The sequence below is a fragment of the Ipomoea nil genome, unplaced genomic scaffold (genome assembly GCF_001879475.1).
Source record: "Ipomoea nil cultivar Tokyo-kokei standard unplaced genomic scaffold, Asagao_1.1 scaffold3199, whole genome shotgun sequence".
NCBI lineage: Eukaryota > Viridiplantae > Streptophyta > Magnoliopsida > Solanales > Convolvulaceae > Ipomoea > Ipomoea nil.
In genome coordinates, this window is record NW_017619627.1 from 1,570,223 (window position 1) to 1,590,556 (window position 20,334).

At 36.2% G+C, this 20,334-nt stretch overlaps 1 protein-coding gene across 1 annotated transcript; it reads right to left on the reverse strand.

Annotated features, from left to right (window-relative positions):
* Window positions 1–210: 210 nt before the first annotated feature.
* On the reverse strand, window positions 211–8,930 carry LOC109168389 (double-stranded RNA-binding protein 4-like). Its single transcript, XM_019317399.1, has 6 exons — window positions 8,758–8,930; window positions 3,187–3,482; window positions 1,953–2,154; window positions 1,662–1,796; window positions 1,358–1,562; window positions 211–357 (listed from the first exon to the last, which is right to left on the reverse strand). Exons 1-5 carry the CDS (start codon window positions 8,843–8,845, stop codon window positions 1,390–1,392), a joined length of 894 nt encoding a protein of 297 aa, XP_019172944.1. The 5' UTR covers window positions 8,846–8,930; the 3' UTR covers window positions 211–357; window positions 1,358–1,389.
* Between the last annotated feature and the right edge of the window lie 11,404 nt (window positions 8,931–20,334).

Consider the following 20,334-nt stretch of genomic DNA (forward strand, 5'->3'; position numbering starts at 1 on the left):
ATGTATTCAATTTAGAACTTCAATGATTTTTGTAGACTTTTTAAAATAAAAATTTGATAAAAGTCTATGAATGTTTTTTATATAGACTTTTATAAAGTTTTAAAAAGTTTTGAACAAAACTATGAAAGTCAATCAAAGTTTATTAAAATCTATCATTTTAAAAGTCTTTAAAACTCTACAAAAGTCATGATTGAATACACCCGTTAATTTGACCAATAAATAGTGAGTATGACAGATAAAAAGTATTATAGATCTCTATTCTTCATTTGTTACAATGAATATTATCTGAAAATGTGATGCATTGAATTTGCCACTCCATCCTAAACTTGACTGGGGTGCATTAGAGCAACAGGAGACCTAAATTTCAAAAACAAAAATATCATTAATCAAATACATATCCAACTAGAAACATCACAAAAGTTTACTGGTTAAATACCATAGAGAAATATATTGTAAGGCAAATAATTGATAAGCCACAAAATAGAAAGTTATATCAGCAGGAAACTCATAATCAAGAATATACGATGAGTCAATGAATTCCTGATATTAGCTCTCTTCAAATTATGCAACGCCCTCCTTTACTAGCCTTAAAAAGGGTGGCCAAGTGAGTGAAACGTAATTCTCGTATCTAAAGATCATGAATTTAATTCTTACCAACACTGTTTGATCAAACCCGTCGCAAGGGTCTTCCGGGGCAGTATACGTCAAAAAATGGTTGGTTTGTTTCTTAATGATTATTGGAGTCATTTTGTTTTATAAAAGCTAGCATTTTCATACTACAATTGTGGATTTGTGGGCATAGAAAATGTCAATCTTCTAACATCAACATGAATTTTCTCAATATATGGACTATGGAGTGCAAGGGTAAACCTATTTCAGCTACTGTTACCTAAAAACAAATGTCTATGGAATATAGCCCGGGGCAACCCAACAGAGTTGGTCAGGTTGTTGACTTTATAACCAGTTCAAGTTCAACTTCCTGTGAGAATTGCCTATTAATCTCCTCAATTTGAGTGAATCAGCTGTGGGTAACCTAGACTGTTTACATCTTAGGCGGGTTTCACCCAGAGCACACCTTCAGGAAGGAGCTACGTTACGGGCTTTTCCCGTATATCAAGAAAAGTTCATAGCCAAGGGTGCGTGTAAAGCCACACATAAGATGCATATATCGTGCAGCCAAATAAGGAACAGATATGAAAAGAAAAAGATTGTCATGAAATGAGTCCACAGAATATCATACAAAGATTGAAATTGGCATATATCATGACACAGAAACCTATTGAAAATTTTTCATTATAGAACAGTGTAGAGAAAGAAAAAAAGGCACAAGAAATGACAGGAAAAAAGAAAGACTTACTGAGCACCAACTTGTGCACGTTTCTTAGCCTTTTACTTGTCATTCCATTTCCGCTTCTGCCCACATCTATGCACATATTGAATGTATTGCTGAACTGAGGGGGGCACCCGCAATGATTTTGGTAGGGCTACGCTCACTGTTGAAGACTGAACCACTGGCTTATTGAATTCATGGTTTGGCGGACTCATAACTTGAGCACTTGAAACTTGGACCAATCCAGGCTGCGAACTTCCATCATCATTATTCTTCAAAACACCTTTACCAGTATCATGACAGGGTAGATCTGCAGCTGGAGCACTTGAAACTGTTTCCGAACCAGACAGTAAACTTTCAATAGCATTAATCATTGAATCATCCTCTCCAACGTCATTTAATTTAGCAAACACCTGCTCAGCCTCGGATATGATCGTGTTTAATAAGGCATCCTTGAGTTTAGACTCTGCAAGTAATAATTACAAGAAAAATTAAAATAATTCAAATTGAAAATTTACCATTCGTCATGGCTCACATAACAATGTGTGCCATTCTCAACAGCACATATTTCCGCGAGACTCATTGCTTAGCATATCATTTGCGAGATTTCGAGTGTTTTTACCTAAGAGGGAGAGAATTGCAGCACGAGCAGCTAACTGGTCAGCCTTCTTTTTGTGTTTGGCAGGTTCTCCGGTATAATTCTTGCCATTAAAAGAAACGACAGATTTGACATTTGGGTGGATATGGATTGCATTATAAGTTGGTTTGTGGAAATGCATCCTCATGGCGAACACATTTAGGATAGATTTGCACAATAATGCATACTAAAGAAATCCAGAAGGGAAAACAAAATTAGTACAAGTTAATTCATCACTCCATACACTTTGGATTGAAGGGGAAACCACACTCACACTAGAAATTTGTATTAATCAAATGAAAGCACATGAGAATATAGAAACATATATCAATTACAGAATGCAATCCCAACCATAGGTTGGCAAAGATTAAAAACACATGTATGGCTACAGTTCACTTGTTTCTTTCACATGAGGTTTCAATAAATAAAAACTTTGAGTAGGATCTTACTGCAAAAATCATGTGAATATTCAATCATTTACTCTTCTAATTGCTAAACTTTGCAAGAAAGAGCAACTTGAACAGACATTGCTAAATAGTTTATAATGGACCAACCACTAATTTTATTTCAATTATTTGTAATTAGCACTGTGTCATTTGTGCTCTTTCCTGTTATCAAAACCTCTGTTAATGAGTTTTCTTTAATAAAAATATGAGTTTTGAACGTGTTATGTGTTTTGCCCTATGTTCTGTCCTACATTTTTTAAAATTTCGATTTCCAATTTCCCGATTCTATATCATGTCCAAGCTATAGGGATAAAAATCTAACTATTCTATCTCATTTGAAATAGATAGAGAAAATAAATTAATAGCACTAGACTATTATTCATTTAGTTCATTCATTATTGTAGAAAAATTAAATGTAATGACAACCATTTAGCGATTAGCCCAATAGATGTTATGCACTTCTTTGCAGCACTTTTTTTTGTAATCGATGATATAGTAAATCTAGGTAGACTTTAAGATCTCATGATACTAACTAAAACCCTGGTTCCTGATATTTAAAAATATCGGAAATTTATTTTCTTTTTATGTGTATATATATTAGGGGGAATTACCGAATTAATTGTCAAATTAAGCTTATAATTGGATACCAATAATGAATATACCTGCATACCTTTAAGAAGAATTTTAAACTAAAATGAACTCAAGTAACTCAATTGCATAATAAAATATAAAGCATAGTGACTAAAATGAAGGCATATATCTAAAACTATCACCTCTTCAATATCCAGAAGCTTTTCCACATCGTCTGTTTTTTGTGCAATATTATCGAAAGCATTTGGTGGAATACAATCCAAAGCAACCCTGGCAGCGTCCTGCTCTGCAATCCTTTGCTGAGTAAATGTAGTGTGAGAAGTATAACGCTTTCCACATACTAAAACGGTTGCTCTGTACCGCGGGGCATGTTCAGGGCCCTCATTACGAACCTCATAGGTAGGCTTTAATATGTTTGCCTTTTGAGTAAGGTCATCGAGGAAGAACTTGTAATCATTGAAAGCTTTCTGTATGGTATCTGTTCAAACAAAATGAGAGAACTACATGTTGGATTGAAGAAAAATACAATCCATATTGATTAGATAAAGACAACTAAAACATCACGAACAGAATATGTCCCTTGTAGGATACAGTAAAAACGCCAAAGCAAACTAATGATGAAAAAAAATAGATAAATTGAAAAGCCCTACAAATATTATCCTTAAAAAATACTCCGTAAAAGATATAGTAACAAAACAATTTAAAATATAAGTTCCCTAGAAACTGTATCATACAAAACGACTGCATGAATTCGAAAAGAGGCATTTCCATTCACATTAGTCATTTCAGAAGTAATTTTAAGGGCCATCAAGGGTAGCAAATCTAATCAGGCACAGGTGAAAGAAACTTCAAGACATAAATAACCGAGCAAGCCCAGAAGAATGCCTAAAAGTTCCCAAAAAAAATCACTTCTAGGGATATCCATGGCAGGATTGACAGGGGCCACAAAATAGAAAAAGGTAACAGAAACAAGTCAAACAACAACTCACCATTGGAGATGAACTCTGAAACACTCACAGACAATTCTTCAAACCACAGAAAAGATACTATTTGTATTTTTTACCATCCTAATGTCCCCACAAATAAATGTAGAAAAAAAATCTACAAAAATCAATTAGTAAAAACACTGCAGGGCAAGAAATTATTATCAATTGGCTAAGTAGATGTAACCTCAAATCCAAATTAGTTGATTTCCAATGAAATCTCAGATCCAGGGGAAGAATAGTATAAACTGAAGCATGCCCTAAAATAAACTTCGAGACTATAAAAACTCCTAGACTTGAAAATAAAGAGCAGAAAACCATAAAAGATTGAAACAGTTCTGACTGTAAAGCGCCAATTTTTTCTTTAAAATATAAACAAACGGAGAGGTACTTGCTTTGAGTTTCAACGACGGAATTGCCTGTCTGGGAACTGTTATCTGGAGTTTGTGTTGAATGCTTAGTAGAAGGCAGCAGCGCAGCCACGCTCGACTCTAGGGTTTCAGGTTTATCCTTGTGGGAAAGTGTTTCAATGCCTGGACATTATAATTGGAGTATCTCAGACTCACAGACCATTACTCTCTAATCTCTTCGACCATTGATTTAGCAAAAAAGAAGAGAAGCCCAAAAAGGAAGGTGATTATATATATATATATATATATAATTTTTTTAAATAGGGTGTTGGTAAAATTATAAGTAATGTGCTCTCCATCTCAAATTTTATTTTATTAATTTAACTAATATATTAATATCAATATTTACAAAATTAAATATCACTAATGATTTTAAATAAATTCAAATTCTCAACCTCTTTATATATATATTTAGCCATTTTTTAAACACGATTCTTAGCATATCATTTGCGAGATTTCGAGTGTTTTTACCTAAGAGGGAGAGAATTGCAGCACGGGCAGCTAACCACCGTTCGGCCTCCCTTTTTTGTTTGGCAGGCTCTCCGGTATAACTCTTGCCATTAAAAGTAACGACAGATTTGAAAGAGCGAACTAATTTATCTGGCCGAAATGTCTTAAAAGTCGGTTTGCCAAAATGCATCTTCGTGGCGAACACAGATAGGATAGGTTTGCAAAATAATGCATACTAAAGAAATCCAAAAGGGAAAACTAAATTAATACAAGTTAATTCATCACTCCATACACTTTGGATTGAAAGGGAAACCACACTCACACTAGAAATTTGTATTAATCAAATGAAAGCACATGAGAATATAGAAACATATACCAATTACAGAATGCAATTCCCAACCATAGGTTGACAAGGATTAAAAACACATGTATGGCTACAGTTCACTTGTTTCTTTCACATGATGTTTCAATAAATAAAAACTTATCTTACTGCAAAATTCATTTGAATATTCAATCATTTAGTCTTCTAATTGCTAAACTTTTCAAGTAAGAGCAACTTGAACAGTGTTGGTCTCGAAAGGGTGGCGAGAAGTCTAGAGGAGGGGGGGGGGGGGGGGGGGGGGGGGGGTTGAATAGACTTCTCTAACTTTTCAAACTTTCTTCGTAAACACACAATGCAAATAACACTTTGGTAATTTCAACTCTAAGTAACAAGCATTAACAAGTTAAACAACTTAGAGTGTGCAGCGGAATAGGTAGCGGTAAAGTGTTATGCTTAATTAGTGCGGTGCTCAAAGAGAGATTCTAAACATGCAACACGTTAGAAACACTTGATATGGTTCAAAGATGATGTATGTAAATTTTGACTTGCATGCAAACGTGGGAACTATCAAACCCAGACAGATAAAGATATGCGATAAATCGTAATCGGGTTAGTTCATAGTTAGAATAAGCATGCACAAAATATATGAGCAGTAAGTAAAGAGAGAGAGAGATTTATAGTGGTTCAGAGGTGGTGTAATCCTCCTAGTCCACTCTTCTCCTTTCACTTCAAGGAGGAAATTCACTATTATTCGATCACCCAGATACAATAGTGAATAAGTGTCCACCGACACTTCTCCGAGTGCTTCGCACAAAGCTACACTCCTCCAAGATTTTTCGCAAGCTCCTCTTGTTACTCCGCCTTCCCGAGTACTTCGCACCAAGCTGTACTCCTACACCACGAGAACTACGCACAAAGCTACGTCCTCACAGGGTTTTCACAAGCTCCTCTTGTTACTCAGCCCTTTACAACGAGTGCTACGCACAAAGCTACACTCTCACAGGGTTTTCACAAGCTCCTCTTGTTACTCTACCCTTTACAACGAGTGCTACGCACAAAGCTACACTCAATCAGGATTTTTCACTCTCTCTAGTTACTCCGCCCTCTTTCTACACTCAGTAGAGAAATCTACAAAGAGATAAAATTTTTCTCTCACTCAGACTTGAATGTAATTCTATGAAGCTCTGTTTCCCCCTTTTCGGCTAATTTGAAATATTGCTTATATCTCTTGCTTGTATGTCTTAGCCGTACTTAATTTGTAAAATCGCTCAAATCGGAGTTCTTCTGTCTTCAAGTCTGCTTGGGCAATTTATAGCCAATGAAAGTTATTTGCCCGTTGATCAACTTTCGATCTCGATCGTCCATTTTGAATTGCAGTTGATCAAATAATATTGTCAACTTGATCTGAAATATTAGGTAGAAGTCATTTCTCCTTTTGTCAGATGATTTGAATAATTTGCCCGTTGCCGTGTCTTGAATTGATATTTCTTGTCCTTCATAAATGCTCTGACATGTCAAAACTTAATGTTCATATGAAAATATATCAGATATTTTCTCCGCTAGTCTCCCATACAATGGAACGGCATAGCTCACACGCGTTTCTTCCAGCTCCTCTAGCATGGTTCTTGGTAACTTATCCGCATCATAATTGTGTTACGCTATAATCCCGCTTAACTTCTTCAAATAAATTATGATCTTCCAGACTTGTACATGGGTTGCATGATATGGGTGCACCATACTCCGTAGACTTAAACTGACTCAAATAGAATAAAAAATGGGGACTACTTGATTTTTCAAAAATACATTCGGCTCATCAAAATTTACAATATATTCCTAACAAACAGACATTGCTAAATAGTTTATAATGGACCAACCACTAATTTTATTTGTAATTACCTCTGTGTGATTGTGTCGTTTGTGCTCTTTCCTGTTATCAAAACATCTGTTAATGAGTTTTTTTAAATAAAATTCTGAGTTTTGAATGTGTTAAGTGTTTTGCCTTATGTTGTGTCCTACATTTTTTAAAGTTTCCATTTCCCATTTCCTGATTCTATATTACATCCAAGCTATAGGGATAAAAATCTAACTATTCTATGTCATTTGAAATAGATAGAGAAAATAAATTAATAGCACTAGACTATTATTCATTTAGTTCATTAATTGTTGTAGAACAATTAAATGTAATGACAGCCATTTAGCGATTAGCCCAATAGAGGTTATGCACTTCTTTGCAGCACTTTTTATGTGATCGGTGATATAGTAAAACTAGGTAGACTTTAAGATCTTACGATACTAACTAAAACTCTGGTTCCTGATATTTTAAAACAGCGGAAATTTATTTTCTTTTTATGTGTATATTAGGGGGAATTAATTGTCAAATTAAGCTTATAATTGGATATTGATAATGAATATACCCTGCATACCTTTAAGAAGAATTTTAAACTAAAATGAACTCAAGGAAGTAACTAAATAACATAATAAAATATAAAGCATGGTGACTAAAATGAAGGCATATATCAAAAAGTCAATCTAAAACTATCACCTCTTCAATATCCAGGAGCTTTTCCACATGGACCACATCGTCATTTTTTGGTGCAATATCACCCCAAGCAATCTTGGCAGCGTCCATCTCTGCAGCTTTTCATTGAGTAAATGTAGTGTGAGAAGTATAACGCTTTTCACATACTAAAACGGTTGCTCTGTACCGCGGGGCATGTTCAGGGCCCTCATTACAAACCTCATAGGTAGGCTTTGATATGTGTGACTTTAGAGTATGGGCATCGAGGAAGAACTTGTAATCATTGAAAGCTTTCAGTATGGTATCTGTTCAAACAAAAGGAGAGAACTACATGTTGGATTGAAGAAAAATACAGTCCATATTGATTAGATAAAGACAACTAAAACATCACGAACAGAATATATCCCTTGGAGTATACAATAAAAACGCCAAAACAAACTAATGATGAAAAAAAAAAAACCAGCTAAATTGAAAAGCCCTGCAAATATTATCCTTAAAAAGACTCCGTAAAAGATATAGTAACAAAACAATTTAAAATATAAGTTTCCAAGAAACTGTATCATACAAAATGACTGCATGAATTCAAAAAGAGGCATTTCCATTCACATTAGTCATTTCAGAAGTAATTTTAAGGACCATCAACGGTAGCAAATCTAATCTGGCACAGGTAGAAACAACAACTCACCATTGGAGATGAACTCTGAAAATTTTTCTGAAACACTCACAAACAATACTTCAAACCACAGAAAATATACTATTTTTTTTTTTTACCACCCTAATGTCCCCACAAATAAATGTAGAACAAAAATCTACAAAAATCAATTAGTAAAAACACTGCAGGGCAAGAAATTGTTATCGTTTGGCTAAGTAGATGTAACCTTAAATCCAAATTAGTCAATTTTCAATGAAATCTCAGATCCAGGGGGAAGAATAGTATAAACTGAAGCATACCCTAAAAACTCTTAGACTTTGAAAATAAAGAGCAGAAAACCATAAAAAAAATTGAAACTTTTGTCACTGTAAAGCGCCAATTTTTTCTTCAAAATATAAACAAATGGAGAGGTACTTGCTTTGAACTTCAACAACGGGATTGCCGGTCTGGGAACTGTTATCTGGAATTTGTGTTGGATGCTCCGTAGAAGGCAGCAGCGCAGCCATGCTTGACTCCAGGGTTTTAGGTTTATCGTTGTGGGATAGAGTTTCAATACCTGGACATTATAATTGGAGTATCTCAATTCTCAGACTCACACCATTACTCTCTAATATCTTAGACCATTAATTTAGCAAAAAAAAAAAAAACAAAGAAGACCAGAAAGGAATGTGCGCTCCATCTCTAATTTTATTTTATTTATTAATTTAACTAATATATTAATATCAATATTTACAAAATTAAATATCACTAATGATTTTAAATAAATTCAAATTCTCAACCTCTTTATATATATATATATATATATATATATATATATATATATATATATAGGGACGCACTCAGGTGCGAATAAGTGCCCAGGAAGGAAATGCGAACGAATCAGCGCGCGACACATGTCCAGATCTAATAACTTAAAAAAAACGCGGTGGTATTTTTGTAAATAATTGAACATCGAAGTGTAAGTAAAATCTCTTATAAGTGCACCTATTTTCACTTATAAAGGCATGTAATTTTGCCTTGTTAGCATTCACTTTCCGCAACCATTCATGCACCTGGGTGTGCTTATAACTATATGTGCAACTATTTATAACTATAGGTGCGACTACTTATAACTATAGGTGCAACTACTTTCACCTATGAGTGCATGTAATTTTGCCTTGTTAACATTCATTGATCTGAGTTCAGCGGGTAGTAATACTCTTGAAAACCACTCGCAAACATTCATACACCTAGATGCAACTATTTATACCTATGTGTGCAACTACTTAGAACTATAGGTGCAACTACTTAGAACTATAAGTGCAACTAAGTATTGATGCTCAGTGTAAATTTTTACTTGCACCTATAATACATTTTACATGCACTTGTAATACATTTTACTTGCACTTCGATGTTCAATTATTTACGAAAATGTCATCGCATTTTTTTAAAAAATCAGTGTTTCTCATCCATTAGATCTGGACACGTGGACGAACAGAATCCATGCCTATTTCGCGCCTGGGCGAGCCGTTCGCACCCGAGTGCAAGTCTATATATATATATATATATATATATATATATATATATATATATATTTAACACGATTCTTTACAAGTTAATATTTATAGTTCGATCCTATAATCATTCATTTAAAATGATCATAGTTGTGTCATCACATTACATGATAGTTAGTCAATTTTATCAAAGAGTAATTACACAAAATGATCCCTCGACTATAGCTAAATTCACAAATTAGTCCTCGCCTTTCAATTTCAACCAATTAAGTCCTTAACTTTGTAATTTTAACACAATATGGTTCTCTGTCTATTTGACCGTTTGTTGACTGTGATTTTTGAGGATATATATGTAATTTCATGGTCCATCGTCAGTTTTTTAAGGTTCTGGTTGCATTTCTAGACCGCACTGTTACATTTGAATCCATTGCCGAAAGCAATCTACCAAATCCGGTCGCCTTTCTTCATCCTCCATTCGAATTCAATGTAGTTGAGTTCGTACCAGAGCGAAGAAGACGACGTGTTTCCGAACCAGTGCAACGTCATCCTGGAGGCCTCCAGGTTCTTCTGGAGATCGTCGATCACGGTCAACAAACGGTCAAATAGATGGAGGACAAAATCGTGTCAAAATTACAAAGTTAAGGACTTAATTGGTTGAAATTGAAAATCGAGGACCAATTTGTGAATTTAGCTATAGTCGAGGGACCATTTTTGGTATTTACTCTTTATCAAATGTAATTGAGATAAGTCGCAAAAAGTTTGATTTATTTTATAAACCTTATATTTTTCATAGTATAATGAGAATCTCATTAATAAATCTATAAAACACACTGATCTAAGCCTTGCCATTGTTATGTTATGGAATCGTGTCCACCATGCAAGGTGGACACGGTTCTATGTTCATAATTATAAAATTCTATGTTCATAATTTTTGAATTTCATATTCGCAATTATTGAACTCTATATTCACAATTACAGAACTCTATGTTCATAATTACTGAACTCTATGTTCATAATTTTTGAACTTCATATTCACTATTGTTGAACTCTATATTCACAATTACAAAACTCCATGGTCATAATTATAGAACTCTATATTCATAACTCTATGTTTATAATTATATAACTCTATGTTCATAATTTTTGAACTCTATATTTATAATTATGACAGTTTTAGAATCATATCCACCTTGCAAGGTGGACATAGTTCCTAAGCAAAATTTAAGCCTTGAGAGTGGGCTGACCTTTTCGTTATTGGTTTCTTTCCTTAGGGTAAGAACTTGTTGGGCTGGCCCATACTGTTGGCCAACATAAGTTACTCTGACAAAAAAGATATATAATACACCTATAAGACATGGGCCACCCAATTTAACCAGCTCATATAATAGAGTGTTTGGTTGGAAAGAATGAATTAAAGGGAAAATAAATTGTAATTCCGTGAGAAAAGAATAAAGTGGAAATTTAAATTACATTATTTGGTAGGAAATAATAGGGTGATGAGGAATTGAGAGGAAAAAAGTGAATAAATACTAAAATGCCCTTATATAATATTAATATAATAATGATAATGAGGGTAAAGTGGTAATTTATAATGAAATTGCAATTCCATCCTACCAAACACTTCATAAATTCAAACAGTTTAAAATAGCTCTGATCAAATATACCCGCCAAGTAACGTACAACACAATACACAACGAATTAGAACTTGGAGGGTGTGGTTGAGTGAAATAGACTCAATCATCCTTAAATCAAATGTCAAGAGTTCGATTTTTCACTTAGAGTATGGAGTAGTCTTAAGTTTCGAGGTCAGTTGTCTCACCCTTAGAGGTCCCTACAATTTATTGAGGGCATTAATCACTCTGTCTACGGTGAAAACCATGGGCTAATAAAAAAAACAATGAATTATAGTGTGAACTTAAAAGATAAAGTATCAATTGTGCAGACTTTCTGCTTAAAAGGTGAAATAGGCAATGTGTTAGGTTGTATTCTTCGTACCTAAAAATGTGTCACTCGATGATTAGATGAAATTAGTTAAGAACGCTCCAAATACATATAAGTAAACGGTTTTCACTCTTGACACTCCAAACACAAGAATTCCCTAGTAGACATATTGTTATTTTGTCAATTTTTTTTTTCTAACAAAAATACTTAACAATGTAATTAAATATTCATATCGAGTCATTATCATTATTAGTGTTTAACTCTAACACTCAGTAAAGTTTTTTTAAAAAATAATAAAAATTGTACTTGTTTGCTTTATACACTGATGTGTGATGATAGGACCACCCAACTAACTAATACATCCCATATTAACTCCAATAATGACAATGATTTTGCAATTATTATAACAAATATATTATCCAATAATTTTGCCATTGCCATGCATAATAATATCTCAAAAAGATATTACTGGCATGTCTCTAATCACAAATCTATTGTTGGGGAGGACCCATATTTTTGGTACCGACATCTGGCGCACGTGTAGCGACCCGATCCATTTTCCATTTGTTAATCAACACTCAAGAGAAACTAACCCGTACCGGAATCTTCAATTCAATTTTGTTGTTGTTAACCTAGCCATACTTAAGTTATATTTAATGTTGTAATTCGTAATTGCTTTGTACTGCCAGCTGGCATTTGTTCGTCCAACCAGCATACCTGCCCCGAGCCCGCCTTTGTCTACTTTGGCTAGAGTTCATCTCCTTTTTGCAAAATCAATATATTGGGAAGGAATCAAGGAAAAGTCTTGATCCTTCAATTGCTTATAAATTATAAATTTAGTCTATTTTTAATGTTTTATAAATTTGAGTTTTAATTATTAAATGAGTGGTAAATTTAGCATTAATAGGGATATAGGGATATATAAAGGACTTGTACGTATATTCGTCAATCACATCTAACTTCAACAGTATGTCTCTCGATTCGAAAAATTGGGGAACCAGCCCCATCTAAGCAAACTAATGACTTGTGAAGTGTCTTCTTAGTTGTTCAATTATCCGAATCAACTCAATATGGACTGTGGCGTGACCGACCTTATTGAACATGGGTAAGCACCATGTAACTCCAATAGCAAGAATCCTGACATGTGTCTTATTGCCCAACACTATAAAAGTTGGCTAACCCATCGAAAAAACTGACTCTTATTAGACGAATACTATCTTAGCACTACCTAACCTGGAAACTCCAACTAATGCTTGTTTACTAAAACACTATATTTATTAAATGCAATATTTTAACTTGTTTTATACATTTTTACTCCTAACATATCTAAATCGTACTAAAGAATCACATTGAATGGTAGTTAACACTATTAAGCATATTAGTAATTGAGATGTCAAAATTGCTGGTATCTAGAGTTTTATGAGAAAATAGATAATTGATTATATGTTAAAACTATACCTTCAAACATTTCTAAATACAAGTAAAACTTAACGTCATAGTTAGTTGAGGAGTTAGATTTACATTTAATTTAACAATAATTAATCAAATTGTAAAAATTGAGAGATACACTCAATTTGTAACTCTGAAACAATGAAGAGATCAAAAGTATGATTTTAAAAAAATAAAACGAGTTAACAATGTTAACGTAAGATGCATGATAATTAATTCTCTATAATAATTTAAGATATTAATTACTCGTGAAAAAAGTTACATAAAAATTATGCATATAAAGCAATGCTACAAATCTTTTTGGCGTGACAATAATTCAAATAATTTAAAAAGTACGCATGAATATTATTTGTCATTCTTTCAACATTTGAAATCTTACAAATACTAATTGATTTTTTTAAATAAAAAAATAAAAAATAATCCACTTGGTTTGTCACGCAAGATTATAAGCATATGACCCACAAGGGCAACTCAGTTAATTTTTAGAAAATAATAAATTGTAGGCAATGACACATGTTTGAATATTGACAGTCGTAGTGTAGGAGTTACACCCAATGTAGTGGTTCCTTGTGGGCACCATGCACTAGTCCTCCCACTTAATGAGTCGTTGTGTCACCATGATTTACCCCTCTAATATCCTGTCGATCCGAGGTGCGAGGGCCTAGTGACCAAAGAATTTCACCTTTTGCGGGCAAGATTATAAGCATATGAATTGCAAGGTTAAATGCACTCTTAGTCGTGGTTGATTGATATGTTTTAATCTCCATGCAAAAATCTTCTCTCTAGGTTTTCATTGGGGACTTTCCTTCCATGGACGCTGCGGCCGTAGCGTCGTCGTCACCTCCCTCTCCGGTGGTGGAGGGAGATGTAGGAAGGCCTCAACCTGCGAGGAAGCGGGTTAAAATTCTAAAGCGATCGTTCACGAAAACTACTGCGGCTTCGACCATTCCGGAGATGACCCCATGTTGAGAAGATCGACGATGACTAGCTCGAGGAAGAGTTGGTGATGGCACCTGATACGACGAAGGACGTCGACTTCGAAGGGGTTCCGGTCATCAAACTCCCAAAGGATTTACGTGTTGAGCTTGTGAAGCCCTAGCGTAAGGCCCTGATTCTAAATTTCTGAGAAAACCCCATGCCTTCCCGATGCTCCAACAACCCCCTTTTCATCCATGAAATACGTCGGGAAAAGTGGAGTTACTGGACATCGGAATGGGCTTTTATATTGCGAGATTTGATCAACTGACTACAAGCATGTGTTGTTGGACGGACTGTGGAAGCTTTTCGACTACTATATTATCCCGTAGAGATGGCGGGCAAATTTTGATCCCCAAACTGCCAAACTGGAAAAGATGGCGGTGTGGGTTCGCTTGTCGAGGCTGCCGGTGGAACTCTTTTCCGGAGATGTGATTAAGAAGATCCTTGAACCTGTGGGCACTCCGCTTAAGTTAGACAAAACCACAGCGGGGGTAGAGAGGGTGAGGTTTGCGAGGGCAACGGTTGAAATCGATCTGCTCAAGGCTCTTATATCTATGGTGGTCAAAAACAGACTGCAAAATGTCTTGTTCGAGGGCCTTCATGTAATCTGTTTCGAGTGTGGAGAGGTGGGCCATGTCTCACCCAACTGCTCCAAAGGGACATCACCAGACGTTACCACTTCTGATTCTCCATCGGATACAGGGATGCATGTCGATGATGGCGGACATGGGGGGGTACCAAGATTCTTCAAGTTCTGGAGAAGTATGGCACTTGGATGATCGCCACTAATAAGCAAACTAAAGCTAATGATAGTGGGGCAGAACAAGGGTGCGAAGATGATAGGAAAGTCTCATGATACCAAAATAAACACCTTGAATGGGAAGCAACCGCCTGCCAAGTCTCCTCCTCAGTCTTCCAAAACTGACGGCGGGAGGACTTACAAGGGGAAAGCAGCCACTGCGGTCACCATGGTCAGTGCTCCTTCTCCCTATTTTTCTGACCATAACTTATTCACGGTGTTACAGGACGTTGGGGAACTTCATGAAACACCCGTTTTTGTGGAGGGCGAGACTAGAAACATGAAAAATTTTGGGAAGAAAAATAAAAAAGGGAAAGGTAATGTTAACTCTAACTCTTCAAGCAATCAGAACCAGGTTAGAGCTACTGGTAAAGTGTCGGCTAATGGTGCTTCTCCTAGCCTTGGTAATGAGGAAATAGTTTTCGATTTTGGCTCAATTTCTGGAGAGGGTTTGGCTTTTCAGTCAGCAAGTTGTACTGTTGTTGATCACACCATGGGGAATACGCGTAAGGAAGGCGATGGCCAAACTTCCTTGTCGCGCAAATCTTCCCAGTGAATGTTATTTTCTGGAACTGTCGGGGTGTTGGGAACCGGGAGACTATCCACCACCCAAAAATCCCTTTAGCCAACAAGGACGTGGGAGCCATTTGTTTCCTGGAAACCAAGACGAACAATGCCGATAAGCTTCTTAAAGCGTTAAGTAAGTTGGGTTTTAATAACTCCTTTTTTGTTAACACTCTTGGCTTTACAGGGGGACTCTTTTTGGTTTGGAATAAAAGTTTGCTTGACTTGGAGGTTGTCCGTAGTAACTCACAAACGATCCATGTCGGGCCGCTTTATGGGGTAATTCTTGTGTCCATGTTTCATTTACTTATGTCAGACCTAACTTGAGGGCAAAGGAACTGTTCTGGACGGATTGTAACGCCTTTGGCAATTCCATTTCGGGGTCGTGGGTTCTGTTAGGCGACTTTAATGACGTGGCCTCATCCAATGACCAGTGGGGTGGGTAAAATGCCAACATGGCCAATATCAACAGATTTTGCGACGCCTTCGAAAATTGCTGGTTGCTAGAGGTTAACTTGAACGGTCCTAAGTTTACGTAGATTAGACACATGAGAGGGTGCACCCGTGATTAAACGCAAGTTGGATCATGTTTTCTGGAACTTAGAAATGCAATACCTGTCCCCCGAAGTTAAAGCTAGGGTTTTAACTAAAACCCACTCTGACCACAATCTTATTTCCTTCGTTAGTCCTGCGGATTCTGCTCATCCAAGAAGCAACAAACCCTTTAGGTTTGAAGCTGCTTGGTTGACGCACAACGACTACAGGGGTATCTGGAAGAAGGCTTGGTCGAATTGTGAGAACGATGTGGGTGGATCCATTGACGAGGTGACCAAACTTAGTAAATAGTGGAATGAGGAAACGTTTGGAAACATCTTCAAAAGAAAGCAGCTCCTTCAGGCTAGGATCCACGGTATCTAATCTTCCCCGTGGTACAACACCTCTTAAGGTCTTCAGGCCCTCAGAAGGAAACTTCTTGTGGACCTTAATAAAGCATTGGAACAAGAGGAACTCCTTTGGTTTCAAAAATCTAGAAAAGCTTGGATTGAAGATGGTGATAGAAATACCAAGTTCTATCATACACCAACGGTCATCAGACGGAATAGGAGAAAGGTCCGTGCCTTCAAAATCAATGGTGAGTGAAATTCTGACCCCAAAATTCTTACTGACCACATTTCTCATTTCTTTTCTAATTTATTTGACAGGTCCGCCAACGTGGAAATTATTCCCCCTTAAGTCTTGCCGGCAGACGGGTTATGGTCCAATCGGCTCTTGCTAGTATCCCAGTATACACCATGCAAACTTTGGCTCTGCATGCAGGTACGTGCAATGACATCGACAAAATTTGCAAGGACTTTCTTTGGGGGTCAACTGAGGCAAAAAGAAAAGTCCACCCCGTTAATTGGAGGCAAGTTTGTAAACCCTGTGAGATAGGGGTCTAGGCCTCAGAATGGCCAAGGATTTTAATCTGGCTCTATTATCCAAGCTGGCCTGGCAAATGTTGAATAACCTGGAGAAGCTTTGGGTCAAAGCTTTAAGTCATAAATACATTCGCATTGAAACCTTTTTCACCTCACCTATTCCCAACCAAGCATCTTGGGGGTGGCGTAGCATCATCAAGGGACGGTCTGTCATGGAACTTGGGGTGAGGTGGAGATTAGGTAATGGGGAGTCTCTCGATTTTTAGTTGGATTGGTGGGTGACTGGTAAACCCCTTGGGCTTGAGTTACATTGACATCCTGGACGAACTTTATAATATCAAAGTTAATAACTTCATCGATTCCAACTATTGTTGGGACTTTGACTCCTTGCTTAATTTTCTACCGGAAAACATTGTGAATAAGATCCGCGCCATACCAATTCCGGTCGAAGTGGAGACACCAGACACTCTTTATTGGCCGGATAACTCTTCTAGTACCAGACACCAGACACTCTTTATTGGCTGACGGAAGATAACACCTACCCTCGGTACAGTGGCAGGTGGAAACTACAACGCATCTTTTCCGCGATTATCCCTTTGTTGCTGAAGTCTAGAGTCTGGCATCGCCGGATGGAGGTATCATAGGGCACAAATTCACTCCTATTAAAGATTGGATCACAAACAACTGCGCCAGCAACTCGTGGGGTTCCTTGTTCGTCTACTCTCTCTAGGAGATCTAGAAAGCCTGAAATGGATTTATTTTTAACGCAAGTAATATCGCTCCGCACCAAGCCGTCTCTGTGGAGTGCAATTGCGCTTTGGAAGCACTTAGTTTGCTGGTGAAACATAAAGCGGTGGCCCAAGGGAGCTGGAGATGGATCTCTTGGATGCCATTCGAACCGGGGTGGAGTAAAGTAAACATTGATGACGCCATGAAAGGCTCTAGTGGGATGGCCAGTGCTGGTGGGATTGTTAAGGATGGATCTGGGATATGGGTAAAGGGTTTTGTGGCGAAAGTTGGTTTGACTGATAGTTTCTCAGCCGAGCTGTGGGGCCTAAGGGAGGGTCTACGGCTTTGCATGAGAGAGGGGGTGGATAATCTTTGGGTAGAGATGGATTCGGTGGCGGTGGTGGCCACCATGAACAGGGGCAACACTCCAAATGGTCTGGTTGGATCGCTTATCAAAGACTGCTTGGATTTGGCTCGCAGATTCAACAAGCTTCGGGTCTCCCATATAGGTCGGGAGGGCAACAAATGCGCAGATTGGCTTGCAAACATGGGTCAATCTACCAGCTGGGGAACGTCATTCTTGATAATGCTCCGGATAGCTTACATGGCCTGTTCTATGCTGACACTAAGAACACGCCAAACCTTAGGGTTAGATAATCGCTCTCGTATGAGGGCTTCTGATGTACCAAAAAAAAAAAAAAAACACTCTTAGTTAGTTAATGAATTAATTTAACATTCATTTAACACTTAAGAGATCACATTTACAAAATTTGAAAGAAAAATATTAAATTTATAACTCAAAAATAATTAATAGATCAAAAAGTGTTTTTTTTTTTCTTCTTAATTTGAATTAGTTAACGTTGTTGTTATTACATAAGATGTAGGATAATTAGTTTGTTATAAATATTTGAGATAATAATTATTCGAAAAAAGTGTCAAATGGGCCCCCTAAATCGATTAGATAGTGCAATTGGGTCCCCTAAGTGAAAAAAGCTACATTCAGGTCCCCTAAACTTGTAAAATTGTTCAATTAAGTCCAAATTGACTTGTTTATCAGGTTAAATGCATACGGTGTTGACACGTGTTCTTATTTTATTTTTTTATTAAAAATATTATTTATTAAAAATTAATTAAAATAATAATAATAATAATTAAAAATAAAAAAAAAATTAATTTAAAAAAAAAAAAAAAAAAACAACCACTAGCTGTCGACGCCGGACAGCCGATGGCTGCCTTCCTTCTTCAAGGACAACCGTGGTCGTCTGGCCATGGCTGTTTAAGGAAGACGTTCATGGCCGTCTTCTAGATCTGGACGTGGACTACGGCCTTCGCCGCCGCCCTGATGAAGGGGACTGGAACGACCGTCTTCCTTAGATGGTTGTGGCCGGACGGCCACAACTGTTTTTTTTTTAATATTTGTAATTATTATTATTATTTTAATTAATTTATAAAAAATAAAATAAAGACACATGTCAACACCGTATGCATTTAACCTGATAAATAAATCTACTTGGACTTAATTGAACAATTTTACAGGTTTAAGGGACCTGAATGGAGCTTTTTTTCACTTAGAAGACCCAATTGCACTATCCACTCGATTTAGGGGGGCCAATGTGATATTTTTTCCTAATTACTCATGAAAAAAAAAAAAGTATATAAAAACCATGCATGCATGTAAAGTACTCCGTAATATACTACACACCTTTTGGGTGGGAGAAGAATTCAAATGAATATTTTATTAAGAATTACTAACTACTATAATGACTCTTAATTGATTACGTTAGAGAACATGAGTGAAATTAAACGTGAAGACGTCACTTATAATAATGCAAGTAAAAAGGTTGATTGTCTGAAGTATATAAAGTGAAAAGGAAAAAAGAAAAAAGGAGTGTTTGGGAAAAGGAGAGGCAGCTTGGTTGTCAAGCCTAGTTGTTGGGTGGGATAAGAAGGTACATGGCTGCTCACCAAACAACATGCATCCTCATCATCTTTTTATGATTTTCCCTAACTTTGTTTTTCTTTAAAAAAAAAAAAGAATATTAATTATTCAACAATTATTTCAAATCCCTCTTATTAACTCCCAAATTCTGCCTTTTCCTCACCCAACATAGCCAAGCAACGGCAGCCACCACCTCAAGCTATAATTGCTAACCTTTTATTCTTCTTTATGTGGATTCCCCATACCCACAAAGCAATCAAACATTACCACAACATTTGAGCCTATAGGTAGATATAATAGCTGTTCAGTTTTGATTATAGTTTCAAATTATCAATTCACGATTTTTGAAAATGATAAATTAAAACTGAAACTTTTTAGAAAGATTCTAGTTTTATAACCTTCTGATTTCATCAATTGGTTCAGTTCAAACATTTTTTTAAAAAAATTCTATTTTCTATTTTAAAATTATAATACTCACAATTTAACAAGTTTTCCCTTTTTTGTTCTTGGTTTTGAATCGGGATTTTCTTTCTAATTTTAATAAATTGGAATTGACAATGGCCTTACAATTCTAATTTCTATTTGGTTGGTAAACTATGGCAATCCTTACCTATATGTCAATTGAGACACATTTTATAATTTACCTCTTTCACTATTAGGACTCTATGTATATGAGTCTGTTTAG

What these genes read in the sequence shown, in the direction of transcription:
- LOC109168389 (XM_019317399.1), bottom strand. Translation starts at nt 8,845, where the DNA reads ATGGCTGCGCTGCTGCCTTCTACGGAGCATCCAACACAAATTCCAGAT. An exon ending in TCCCGTTGTTGAAGTTCAAA is followed by an intron (nt 3,483 to 8,757) that starts GCAAGTACCTCT and finishes TTGTTTGAACAG; the next exon opens with ATACCATACAGAAAGCTTTC. An exon ending in TGCAATTCTCTCCCTCTTAG is followed by an intron (nt 1,797 to 1,952) that starts GTAAAAACACTC and finishes TATTACTTGCAG; the next exon opens with AGTCTAAACTCAAGGATGCC.